The sequence below is a fragment of the Vidua macroura genome, chromosome 2, assembly GCF_024509145.1.
Source record: "Vidua macroura isolate BioBank_ID:100142 chromosome 2, ASM2450914v1, whole genome shotgun sequence".
Classification (NCBI taxonomy): Eukaryota; Metazoa; Chordata; class Aves; order Passeriformes; family Viduidae; genus Vidua; species Vidua macroura.
Genome location: NC_071572.1, coordinates 42,769,065 through 42,781,409, shown reverse-complemented (window position 1 = coordinate 42,781,409; position 12,345 = coordinate 42,769,065). Strand labels below are relative to the sequence as shown.

The window sequence follows — 12,345 nt, the reverse complement described above, 5'->3', positions numbered from 1 at the left end:
ACCAGCACTGCATCTTTACACCAAATTGGTTTCAAATGCAGAAAACCAGGTGGATGGAGAGAGACTTCTCCATTGTTACCCAGTGAGGAGTTTGTGGTTGTTTTCTATTTACTGTGGTGGAGATTACTCTAATGCAGTAAGATCTCATTTGAGATGAAATATCACAAATGATATGAGAATTCTAGTGCTACAAAGTGATTAACAAAATGAGCTTTGTCAGGCAGTGTGTCTGTACAGTTGCAGCAGCTCTGGCCCCACTGAATGTCCTACAGCTGTGTGACTACCTGACACACACCAGCATTTCAGGGGTAAGGCAATGTAGCACAGTGTAAGCCTTTCACAACCAGTTGTCTCAATTTCATGACCCTGTAACTTGACAACTTAATGCAGATTCCTGAGTAGCTCTTGCTGGTGGCAATTGACCCCAAGCACTGAAAAGCACAAGAATCACACAGAATCATAATCAAGGTTGGAAGAGACCTTTAAGATCATCTAGTCCCACCATCAAACAAACAGCATTATCACCATAAACCATATCCCCCAGTGACATATCCAGACTCCTCTCCAACTCTTCCAGAGGTGATGACTCTACCACCTCCCTGGGCAACTTATTCCAATGCCCAACCACTCTTCCAGTGTTTTGGGCTATTTTTATATCTAATCTGAACCTCTATTAGCACATCTTAAAGCCATTTTGTCTTTCACTCGAGACATGGCAGAAGAAACTTCCACTGCAGCCTCCTTTCAGGTAGTTGTAGAGAGCAATAATGTTCCCTCCAAGTCTCCTCCAGACTAAACAGGCCCAGTTTCCCCAGCAGCTCCTTATAGGACATTTTTGAGACTCTTCATAAGCTTTGTTGCCCTTTCTGGGTCATGTTCCAGCACCTCAATGTCCTTTTTGATGTGACCACCCAAAACTGAACATAGGATTTGAGGTGAGGCCTCACTAAGGCAGAGTACAGAGGGACAATCAGTGCTTGGCCACCTGGATACACACTGGCTCATGTTCAGCTGTGCATCAGCCAGCACCTCCAAGTTCCTTTCTGATGATTAATTCTCAAGCCACGCTTCCTTGAGCCTATGGTACTGCATGAGGTTGCTGTGAACCAAGTGCAGGACTCAGCACTTGGCCTGGCTGAACCTCATGCCATTGTCCTCAGCCCATTGTTTGAATCTTTCCAGATCTCTCTGTGGAGCCTTCCTACCCTCCAGCAGATCAACCCTCTCACCTAATTTGGTGTCATGTGTGAACTGACTGAGGCTGTATTAGAGCCACTTCTCCAAACCATCAATAAAGGTGTTCAAAAGGACAGACCCCAATACTGATTCCTGAGGAACACCACTGGTGACCAGAAGTGGTGGTGGTGGTAGCAGTTGAAAGAGATACATCAGGATGGAGTGACCAGCTAAACTTGCTAAAGTGTAGAATACCACCAAGTCTCTTGGGAGAGGCTTGACTGTCAGTGCACTTAGGGATATTCTGGAAAATAACTTTTCTGTCATAGTATACCTTTCATTACTTTAATCTCCCACTTGAAACATGGTCAAAGTGCCTAAAAGGAACTAGAAAAGGAAAATCAGTTGTTGACCATAAATATGAAGTATTAGTTGTTGTCACAAAAACATTATTTTGTGCTGGAGGGATATACATGTACAGATCTTCCTGAAGTACCCACCCAAAATGAATAATACAAGAATTGATGTATTTGTTACTTCTAGTAGCTTTTCCAACTGCATGTACCAAGAAACCGGTGATAGCAAATAAAGCATGATTTTCTCTTTTATCAGAGGTCTTGAGAGAATCAAAAGTAAACCCCACCAATTGTATTTATAAATACAATAGAGAGTAATAGGTAATTTATATGAATATTCATATACTGAGCTCAGAAAATGGGCACCTTGTTATTCATCACTTTAAAACATGTTTATAGAATACAAATATATTTGTTCTTGGGTTTTTTTTCCTAATGCTGATGAAAATGAATAGTACTTGGGGACCAAGTCTGCCTATTAAAGTGATGTGATACATTACCATGCTTGTACAGAAATGAGCACAGATGGCGGGTCTATTATTTCTCTAGCAAGAAATTTGTCATTCTTTTTCCCCAGGATTCAAATCTGAGCAACACTTGCTTAAGTCAGACTACCTCTGTGGGGATCCTTAAAATGTTTTTCCCATTACTTGTACATTAGGAGTTAGAGAAACAGAAAGTGATTAATGCCATATTAAAACTTTAAAATTAATGAAGTCTCTCAAACCAAGAGTCTGAGATTTTTATATTTCCTCCCACCCCCAAATAAAGGGAAACAAATTTTGCATGTAAATGTGAGTCTACAGGGATGAAGTTTTGTGTACCTTGTTCAGATTCCCAATAGCCTGTTTAGCTTCGACAGATAATTTCATTTACATTAGAATACTTGAAGATGTTAGATTTATAGATATTTGTTAATTAAACACAATTATGTGAAGTATGAAACAACAACTTATGAGTAATTTATAATTTTTGTAGGCAAAAGATACCATTTCAAGACAAAGAGTAGATTAAACAAAAATATGTTGACTTTCATAATCTTACTTTTATGGTAAAAATCAACAAAGCAATACTTCATAAGGTTTTGTCAATGCCTTATTATACACCTGAAGAAAGAAAAAAGGTTTTCAATATGCCTTATGACTTGTCAGAGCATATAATTACAACAAACTCAAAGTTAAATGAGAGTTTTTAATGTCAATTGGTCAAAGCCGGATCACCTTGCAGTGAAAGCAAATTTAATATGGGTTAGGAAGAAAAATGCAAACATATATATTAATTTACTTCAGTATATTGAGGGTACTCACATCTGGGCATTCATTGCATACTGTCTCTAACACTCCTTCCTCATCACACTCTTCCCCTGCTCCAGCCCAGAGTCTACCCCATGGGAGTCACCTGTCCATAAAATTGTCTAACTTGGGTCCTTCTTATAGGCTGCAGTTCTTCACAAACTGCTCCAGCCTGGGTCTTTTCCACAGGGTGGAGTACATCAAGAACAGGCTGCTCCAGTGTGGGCCCTTCCAAGGGTCACCTCCCAGCAAACCTGCTCCAGCATAGATTCCTCTCTCTATGGGTCTACAGGGCTGTTCCTCTCATGTTCTCAATCCATCTCATCCACTTCCTCTTGCTCAGCAGTTTTATCTCCATTTTAAATATGTTGTCACAGGAGTACTACCACCATCACTGACATGCTTGGGCTTGGCCAACAGTGGGTCGCTCTTGAAGCTGGCTGGCACTGGCTCTGCTCTGGGGAAAGCTTCTGGCACCCTGTCCCAGAAGCCACTCCTGCAGCCATCCCTGGGCTTTACTTTTGCCAAGCAAACCAAATATATTTTGGGCAAAATATTCTTCCAAATTGAATTCCATTTAAATTAATCTTAATTTTTGCAATCCAGCTCTTAATTTTCCATATGTGATGGTTACTCCCAGTATGTTCCTGGAGGAGAACTCACATCCAGAACCTGGAGGATCAATTTCAAGACTGAAGTCTTGGAATACAAAATTTAAAACTCTCAAAGGAGTAAAATCTTTTCAAAGCTTGAATAACAACATAGCACTTCAAAAGTATAAAGATTTTTTAAAGGAGAGAAATATCAACTCCTTTAAGAGTCAAGGGTGGAATATGGTAAATATCTAGTAAATTTGATGAACCAGAAAACTTTGGAATGTGTAGCGATTATACCAGTACTGGGTCCAAAGAGTTGGTATATAAGGATTGGTATGTTCTCTATTGACATAAACTTGTATGTTAATTGGAATCTTCTGGAGCCCCTGTAACAGACAAAAACGTCAGGAGAAGGGATGAAATGTGTCAGTTTTCACATTCACATGAAAATGTGTCATTTTCACAAACAAGGGTTTGAAGAGTTTGGGGGCAGTCAGTGTATTTGTGAAGGTTCTAGGTGGAAGGGTGTACTGTTCTGTTTGGAAATGTTGTGGAGGATAAGGAAGCCTGCAGGCAGCAGAAAGCAGGGAAAACAACAAATTCATTCTGTAAGCACTGAAAAGGATCATGTGAGGTGTTGGTGAGGGAAAAGTCAGTAATGAGAAAGAATGGTGGAAAGGTGCTAAACAGCTCAGAGGAAATAAGAAAAGTAATACCAAGGTTGTTACTACCAGTACCTTTTGATCCAAATATTTGTTCAATGCAAATGGACTTAAAGATGTGGTGTTATCAAGCACTAGTGTGCTACTTGTCACTGTTTCAATGCATGTCACTTCTGCTTCAGCTTCTTACCCTTCCCCACTCTGAGCTGAAAAAAGGTGAAGAGGAATTTAGAGAATGTTAACTCTGAAGAGGTTGGAGAACGTGATTGAAACTCCTAATATCAGGTCCACTCTCAAGACAGCATTACTTTCCCAGCTACATTCTCTCATGTGAAAGCAGGGAGTCAGTCCTACAGCAAAAACCAGCTGTGCAAGACTTCTGATTTCATTGTAGAAATAGCTGAAAAAGAAATGATAGTCAGTCTTGAATGAGTCATTGCCAAATAATTCTCAGGTGAGTGAAACTAATAAAATTGTAGTCTAGGGAACTTTCAGCTTCTGCATGATTTATTTCTTCTTGCATGGTTAGAGAAATGAGTATCACTGAATTAAAAAAAGAGAAACTTTTTCACAGTTATGCAGTTCACAGACAAATGTGCAATAGTTGGGTTTGCAGCATTTGAAAAAAAGGTGTTAATTGAAGAATTCTGAGTGACAGAAAGTGAGAACACAGATTTTTCATGCTGTGAAACAGAACAAGACCACTGGATTAAAAGAACAGACATAACCTTCAAGATTTTTTATAGTGTTATGGTGTGAAGAGAAATTTTGCTGTTGCATTAAACTAGGGTGTTGAGCTAAACCATTTGTTTTTTCTGGTCACTGCAGCATTGTTCAGCTGGAATTAATTCCTTATTTATTTATATATTTTGTTTTACACAAATTACTGCCAAAGAAATTTTTTTAAGGTTTTTATGTTTGACTTTAATTTTTTCACATTTAGAATTACCAGAAGGTTTATTGACCCATCCCAAATTGCTGCATTAAACAATGGCCCAAGACTAGCAGGCAGACTGTGGACTTTGTGCACACCACTATATACAAAGCTTTTCCCCATCACTTCAAGCAGGTAAATGGCTCCATTGCTACAAGGCAGCAAAAAAAGCTGTCTTCTGTAAATCAAAGTAACACCTTTTCAAGAATATGAGCTATTAATTTATTCAGTGTGTACACTTCCTCAGGAATATCCTAAATCTCATTTAGAGTGATATTTAAGTAAAGATCAAGGACAAAATATTGTTATGTAGTAACCTTACTTTACTGCACAGCATTTGTTGTTGAGCATATATGCAAGCTTTTCTGCAGAGTTAAGAGGACCTGTAATGTTTTTCATAAAAGAAATTCTGCAAAATTTGAATGTGCTGTCTTTTCTGTGCTTATATGTGTATATAACAGGCAGGAATTAGATGTTTCTTTAATCTGATAAGGTTATTTCTTTCTTTTCCTTATGGCATAACAGCTGGCAAAATACTTTGGAGACAGAGAGATATAGAGCTGTCCTCTCGTAGAGTACACTGAAAAAATATAGCATATGGAGAGTATTTGCATAATGTACAGTATCTGTGATGAGAAGGTAGATATTCAGCTTTTCTTGCATAAACTTGAGTCTTATATATAATATGGTAAGTTGAATGAAGAATTGCTTCTTAATAAGCTACAGAATCCTGTTTGGTAGTTAGTTATTTACTGTATTTTGAATTTCGATATATTATAAACAATGTTCTACTTACTCAAGCAATTTTTTTTTGAATCAGCTTATATCTGGTTTTTAGCTTCTTTTTATATATCTATATATCAAGTACATTTTAGCCTACTCTTATATAATTTATGTAATGCTAAATAATTAATGCACAATGTGGCTGTTATCTTACAATAAATATTCTGTCTGTGCATGCACTCACAAAAACACTAAAAAACTTCATGTTTATTTCTGAACATACAGTGTGTATGGAATCTGGAGTTTGTTTTAAAAACCTGAAATGTCACACATTAAGGTAATCATTATGTTGTTGTATTTAGCAAAATCAAAATGGAGCACAGTCTTTTTGCACACACACACAAAAAGACATGCACAGGGCTGAATGTTTCATGCTACAAAATGTAGATAATTTTCTTTATTAAAGTTTGCAGTAAACTTAAAGTGCTTATAAATAAAATAACAGAACTTTGTGGAATGTAGTAATTATATTTTGTTGTATTTCTTTTTTGTGAAAAATATGTGCACAAAATTAATGCATCTCATTAAAGAGGTATGCTGGTGCCATGAGAGATAATACAAACTAGAAGATGACTCTCTGAGAATAGAGGAAGTTACTAAACCATTTTTATGTGTGTTTCTGTATTAAACTAGCTATACGCACCGTGTGGTTGGCAGTGGAATCAAAGCTCAGTCTGCAAATCCAGAAGTAAAAGTGAAGGGAACAGATCCTGTAATAAGTCAAATGATTGACAAGCTGAAGCATGTTATTCAGGTAAGGTGCTTTTTCCTATGGATACAGTATAGTTCTAAAGAACTACCACTCTAGTAATGAAAGTATTAATTTAGTGCACCATAAAGGTTAATTCAAGTTTCTGCTGAGTGCACATCTACATCAAAACACTACTTGCTCTCTGTCTCACTTCATTTATTAAAAATGATTTAGTTAAAAGGTTTGCATATGGCAGATAAGTGTGGGAAGTGAGGCTCTGGTAGCTGGGCCATCTGTACCTGCGAGTACCACAGCTCAGCATTGCAGTGAGTGTACAGAAGCACCAACAGGATGATTTAGGGATATTAAGTGGGTGCATATGTTTACATAACAATAAGACATAATTTCCCTCTTCCCTCTTTACTAAATCTAGGCTCTTTCTTAACGTGTACTGCTGCAAGGTTTTTTGTTTAGATGGCAGATAGAAAAACTTGGAAGTTTGAATGAAAATTACATGCCTGCTAAATTAGTTGGTGTTCGTTACCTGATGTGCATACTTGTGACTTACTAAATTTAAGGCTTACAAGCAAGTAAATTCCAATATGGTTCTGTAAAATCAAATTGTAATAAGTTTACAGGATTGTAGGTATCTCTGGTTACATGCCATATTTATATGCACAGATAGCCAGAACTAGAGGACAAAAACATAATTCTGTTGAAGGCAACAGTTATTTTGCTGACAGCTCTGTATTTCAGTTTAAAAATATAAGTTTTCACTCTGATCTGAAGACTCAGTGACCAGAAAGGTTCTACAGGCATTTTTTGTCAGTGACCCATTTAACCCAGTATCCTCTCCTCTGCACTAAAAGGTAAAAGGAGAGGCTACTTAAGGAGGCCATGAAGCTTCTCACTGTTATTGTCTCCACTTCCCTTCTCTACCCCATTCCCAAAACAAGAGAATTAGAGATATTAAATGTCTTCTTCTCTTCTTCTTGCCTAGTGCATTTAAATCCATCTAAGGACTTGCTTTAATTTTGTTTTTACATCTTCTTGACAGCTTTTAAGTGCAGTTTCCCACATGGTTTGTGGAGTTGAAATATTACTGATAGCTTCACGGTAAAGCCCCTTGGTTCTTATATCTCTAATTGTGAACAATAACTCTCCTCTGACAACAAAACAAAGAGTGCTGAAATAAAAAAAGAAAAAAACAGAAAAATTTCTTTTCCATCAGTAGTGTTGTTTCCTGGGAGAAGTGGCATTAGATCTGAAGTTCAAAGGCAATCATTATTCTTTCCTTCATAAAAGAAATATCTTTTTTATCCCTGCAGCTTCAGCATCATGCTTTTGTCTCTCTTCTTTATTAAAATGCCATCTACAATGCTGGTAAAAATCAATGCAATTTTCCCTAAAAGAGATGCCATGATTTAATTAATAACTACAAAATAATATACAAAGATAAACTTTGTAAATATTACTTGATAAGTTCCATCTATCAGGAATGCTTTCTTCCTTTTATATTAAAACTGCTCTTTATAGTTTGTGTTGGTTTCCTCTAGAGACTTGAAGTTGTGTTGTTTTCTCCTTGAGTGAGTACCTAAAAGACTGGAATAGAATGTTTCCATTATAGAGTACTTCATTTTGAGAGCTTACTTGCCCTTGTCCCTAAAGACTTGAGTGGATCTTGGGGAAAAGAACGTACAATTTGCATACTAAAGTGCTTACCAACCTCCAAGTATATTTTCTTTCTGTAGGATAGTTTCTTTCCTTGTAGCTCTGAGTATGAAAATAGGGTCAAGGGATAAAGAGAGTATCAAAATCCTTAAGAGACCTGACATATAACTGCTTTTCCCCAGCTGAAGAAGCTGCTAAAAAAGCTTTCTTCTTCACCATTTACTGTTTGGGAAAAGAAGATGAGGAATGTAAATTAGAGATTCAAACACAAAAGATTGCCTTTTTGTCTTGTGTGATAGGAAAAAAGATGAATCACATATTAAGCTTACAATGGGCAGAAAATAAGGGGAGCTTAATGGATTGTGGTGATGCCTCAGAGACAGAGTCATACTTAAACCTAACATACTATCCAAGCTGTATTACTGAACTTCAAAATTTTAAATAGCTAATTCAGTAGAAGTAAAACATATTGGTGAAGTTTTTCAAAACTAATCATTTCTGAAATTTAAAAACGATATACTTTAATTCATCCTTAGGGTGAAAATAGCAAAAGGGCAGATATTTTTGAGATCCCTTTCTGCTCACATTTAATATTAACTTCAGAAAACAGATCAAGACCATTCTGCCCTGCATACAGAAACAGACGGATTTCTTAGCATCTCCTCCATTTTTTCCTGTTGGTTATACAAAGGCATAAAAATCCCAAGCAAAGAATTATCTTTAAAATATGTAAATACCCAGTGTTTAAACTGTATTTTCCAGGTTGTCTCCTGTTAAAGACTTTAAACCCCTGAAATCAACCCCTGGTTGCATGAGTGACAATATCTCTTTTCAGCAGGCTGTGGTTTCTGGGCAGTTCTCCTTTGTGAGAGGCTCACAGTAATCCTCCTTTTCCTGTAAATAGTGGATGTACCAAAAAATCAATAGAAGTTTTTGATTCTGTTGGACCTCAACACCTGTAATCTGTACCCTGGACTCCACAGGTTCATATTCACAGCAACAAAGTGCAATTAGGGGAACAGATATGAACCAGTCAGTGCTGAATATGGCTTGAAAAAGTCACCTTCTGTAGAACTCCTTACTTGTACAGACTGGTACTTTCCAGAGTTTTAAATTATGGACTCTTCATTAATTTATCTTCATGGCTGGCAAATTATGGGTTCAGTGCATATCATTTTATGTACTGCAGTCTGCAACTATCACTCTAATAGGTAATCAAGACAAGCAAAGTTAGTTTCATATGGCGTAAATAGTAAGGGGAATTATTTTCCTTTCTTCCTCAATAATTTAAAACCATGATTAATTAATCATTCCTGCAAGTACAAATACTAAGGTTATGAAGTAAGTATGATATTTTGGAGCTGTGATTACAGGCAATTGGACCTCGGACTTTTTAGTGTGTTTCTTCTTTCAGAAGACAATCTCAATCTCAAAAAGATACTGCTTTTAAAAGTAATAGACATTACTTGGAGCTTGTATTTACAGGTTAAATAAAGTCTTCCCCATTTTAGGAAACCTTGCCATAGTAGAAGATACTCCTATGTCTGCCTGTCAAAATTAGGAAGACCAAATCTCCCTCTGGAGATCTGCAGAGGTACCTACCATTAGTGACCATACTGGAAATTTAAATGCTTCTCTCAGAATAAATTATTTCCAATTTCTAGGTGCAGTAAAAGGCATGTCTGAACTTATTTGGAGAAGATCCCATCTTGCACTGCTATACCACTAGAGTGCTAGCTGATATGCATAAAATAATATTTACCACAAAGGGCTGCAAACTGTCCCTAATGGAATTGATGCTTACATTCCTTAAAGGAGTAAATGCCATTACTTCATATGACATTAAATGCTGGTGACAGTCTAATTTTTCCTTTACTACTTGTCATTATTGCATAGCTAGTGCTCAGTTTCACCATGCTACCATTTGCCCATTTACCTGTCTCAAAAAGGCTGCAAAAATAGTGAGATGAGACTTTGTTTTGACACTGATTTGGCATGCTAACAACTAAATTTTTCATCTGCATTTTTAAAAGCTTTTATCAATGTACCACAGCACAGTCAAGTTAATATGTGTTTTTGTAAGAGCTGTTCAAGTATGGATTGGAAATTGTGATGTAATATATTATCTGAATCCTCACCTGCTCATACAAAGAACCATGTTTTGAAATTATTCGTACACAAGGTGTGGCACTTGCAGTTGTGTGTACAGCAGCAGCTGTATATATGTCACAAATTAGACATTTTGATTACTTTTTTAGTGACTGAAATGCAATTCTTTCTCATGGAATGAGGGAAGTACAGCGTTAGACAGATACGTAGTTTGACATACTCTTTGGTAAAATGCTCTTGGAGACTCACTTTCTAAACTTTTCTTTCCCTTTCTCTTCTTAAATGCTTTCTGTTGATATAGTGTAACCTGCATTTTGTACCTTTCAATAACAGGTAAGTGAGAAGCAAAATTTCAGTGCACTTTATGCAGCAGCTATTCAACATTCACTGGTTTTAGAATTGCTTTCAGCTGTGTTTGTTCCTAAACTGCCTATTTATTTTTGATGCACCAGGAAAGACTTTCTCATGAGGTTTTTTTTTGTATTTCATATTACAAATGCATATCTAAATGTTAATTTTGCTTTAGATTCTGTTTTTACTGTTTTTTTTTTTTTTTTTACGCTTTTTGGTTTCATCCAAAGTTAGAACAAATCTGTAGGTAAAGAATAGCTCAGTATGTTGATTGTGTTATTTTTTTCCCCAGGGATTTGTTGGCACTGCTTCTTTTTTTTATTATTATTTATTTCTGGAAGTAATACAATGCTACTGTCTTTTTGAAAGCAAACTCTTGAACAAATTCTTGTTTTGGCAAGACATGATAGTAGAGTACTAGTGATGTAGGGATATCGGGAAATTCCTATTTGACAGAGAAGTCTATTTCATATTTGTTGTGTGAGCTGTTCCAGTCTTTTATCCCCACTATGGAGAGCTGCCTCTGACTGCTGGCTGGTGCCAACAATATGTTAAGTGCTTGATTATTACCACTGCATGCAAAATACTGGCAGAATTCCTGTAAAAACATTAAGCAGTTAGAAATTAGGTGGGAACTTATTTTCTGAGATTCATACTCCTCCCTTTAAAATGTATGTCAACTTCCAGCCTCAAAAGTACACAAAGGAGTTTAGGTTTGCTGATGCTTTTGTATCTCTTGGGAATGAAAAGGTTTTCTTCACAGTTCTGTGATGATAGTGAAGGTATAAACCCTTTTTGTTGCTCACAAAGGTGGTATTTGTAAGTCAAACACTAAAAGTTACATGAACATTCTGAGATGACTGGATGTCTTGAAAATTATGTGTAAACTCAAACCTACATATTGTTTACAGGTAGAAGGCAGAAAAAAAAAGTGATTAGGAGGGTGTGGAGTTTAGCTGATGCATCTCCCACTGCTGGGATGCTTAGGAGATAAATTGAGAAAAACAGTCACCAGCCACATAGTCTTTCTGATCAGTAATTTAATTAAAACACTAGTAGTAGTTTCCCTAGAGTACTCTGTTTTTCACTAACTAGATTACCAGAGTTATTAAGGGCTAATCAAAGTCCTGTTCATTTGGAACAAATGATTATTTCTGTGAAGTATCTTTTTTTAAATAGGATTTATGCTGAAATGAAAAGAGTATACATTGCACAGGGCTTTCTGAAGTTGTTTGTTGTTCAAATTTGTATAAAACTTTTAATAATGGGCTAATTTAAAAAGAAAAAAAACCTTAACATTTGATTTTATGTTATTTTTCTTATTATGTTTATTTTTCTTATAAAGCCTTGCACAGTGCACAGTGAGAAAACATATTTGTTGATACAGCAGGGAGATACTGTCAATTCTTATCAGTTTTTTTGAAGAGAACAGTGGCTGAGAAGATAAAACAGCCTTCTCTAGCTACTTAGGTGGATAGTGACGCCAACTCAGATGAGTATACTCATGACATATTCATTATGGTGCAAATCCTACCTACAAAAGTCTATTTTGCATCTAAATTGTTTGCTGTTTGTCGTGGTTTGACATGGAAGTGAATTTTTTTCAGAAAGTTAGGGTCAAACCAATCAGTGGTCAGGTTTGGATATTGGCACCTGGAGTGACCACTGAAGGCATGGACACACCTCTGAGAACACAGGGGGTTAAAAGTAAGAACTTCCAGGGG

At 36.5% G+C, this 12,345-nt stretch overlaps 1 protein-coding gene across 6 annotated transcripts in view; it reads left to right on the top strand.

The window, feature by feature from the left end:
- Positions 1-12,345, top strand: part of GPC5 (glypican 5) — a 234,554-nt gene that overhangs the window by 186,923 nt on the left and 35,286 nt on the right. For all 6 annotated transcript variants that reach the window (XM_053970041.1, XM_053970047.1, XM_053970046.1 and 3 more), the window contains one exon: positions 6,433-6,553. In XM_053970041.1, coding sequence (XP_053826016.1) covers positions 6,433-6,553 — 121 coding nt within the window. The remainder of the gene's footprint in view (positions 1-6,432; positions 6,554-12,345) is intronic.